Source organism: Phytophthora parasitica (assembly GCF_000247585.1).
Source record: "Phytophthora parasitica INRA-310 unplaced genomic scaffold supercont2.3, whole genome shotgun sequence".
Lineage (NCBI taxonomy): Eukaryota > Oomycota > Peronosporomycetes > Peronosporales > Peronosporaceae > Phytophthora > Phytophthora nicotianae.
The window spans coordinates 2573314-2574681 of record NW_008648989.1 but is presented as its reverse complement, the minus strand read 5'-3'; the positions used below and the strand labels follow the sequence as shown (position 1 = coordinate 2574681).

The 1368-nt window shown below is 46.5% G+C and overlaps 1 protein-coding gene across 1 annotated transcript; it reads left to right on the top strand.

Annotated features, from left to right (window-relative positions):
* Window positions 1–130: 130 nt before the first annotated feature.
* PPTG_01964 (hypothetical protein) lies at window positions 131–826 on the top strand (the record flags this gene model as incomplete). The annotated part of the gene is made up of 1 exon (XM_008895357.1): window positions 131–826. The coding sequence occupies one exon, from the start codon at window positions 131–133 to the stop codon at window positions 824–826; it is 696 nt and encodes a 231-aa protein (XP_008893605.1).
* Between the last annotated feature and the right edge of the window lie 542 nt (window positions 827–1368).

Here is a 1368-nt window from a genome sequence, read left to right as displayed (position 1 = left end):
CAAGTATATCGCCAAGCCACAGAAGTAATTGGAATCTCAGGTAGCAGTAGCAGTAGCTGCATTAAAGCGTCGGGAAGCTCGTGAAAATGCTGAACATACGACTACTGCGACGGGGGTAGACCGTTTAACTATGTCTCGGACACGTGTTGCTGGGATGATCTACAACCTTACGAATCGACAAGAAATTGCCGGCCCCTTGGCTGCCTTATATCTATATCACGGGTCATGTTGTTACTCGAGCGCATCTCTTCCTCTTGGAGATGTGACGAGGCAGCTAATGGAATTGGAAGATTACAGTTGCAATTTGGTTAATAGCAGTGAAGACGCCACGGCATCTAATTTCCGCGCTGTGTCGTATCTTGACGACTATATTTATCGCCCGAAGATGCTGGAGAAACTAAATCTCTATGAATTCACTATGTGGTTCTTCCGAAAGAAACATGGGAATGCTATTTACTCGTGGCTGGGCTTTCTAGACAGGCATCCGTTGTGCAAGTCACAATGTCTAGGAACGCGATACGAGGACGTCGTTCCTGTCCTTCAGACGTTTCGTTTTCCTCGCAATGAGGGACAAGCATCAAGTGAGAAACGCTACAAGTACGCTGTTCTCTCGTTGGTGCTCTTCAAGCCCTTTCGCTGCTTGGCGGACATCGTTTCACATAGCTCGGACGAGCAGATGTGGATAGACTGCTATGATCAATGGAAACCTCAGCGGAGTAACTTTGTAGAAGAAATTATGAATAATATGGAGGACTTTTACAGTGGCTTTGAACGGGCAAGTCTGCGCGCGAGGAAGCGTCGGTCACTTCTAAGCCAGAATCTCTAACACCTGACGGTGACACTAGTGGAAATGAGAATGATGACCTCTTTCATGGTGATGAATTAGATTTTGATGACTTTGTAATGGAAGGAGACAACCAGAACAGAGATTTGGGCGATTTGTGGACATCTGACGATAGCATCGACGCTGTCTTAGAGAGCATGGATTTAGACCCTGCTTCTTGCCCAACAACCACAGCTCCCGATGACCGATTGTTCCATGCTCGGCATTTTTAGGGATTGTGGTCTGCTAAAACATGCTGCGCAAAATATTTTGGAGAGTGATATCATCGAATGCTGTTTGCCTGACTCGCTATCAATTGATCTTATGAAGAAATGGGTGAAAGACGACAACACGGATAACGCGTTGTTAGCCCCGTGCGAGTCGAGATCAGGTTTAGTAACTCGAGAAACAGAAGTGGTAGAGCTCCTAGACGGGGGCTATTGGAAAGTAACATGACTTGGCAGCCATCCTTGACTTTGGCATGCTCGCCAAAGTTGACCAGGGATTTTGCAACGATTTCGGATACATCAAAGACGTTTTCTCTC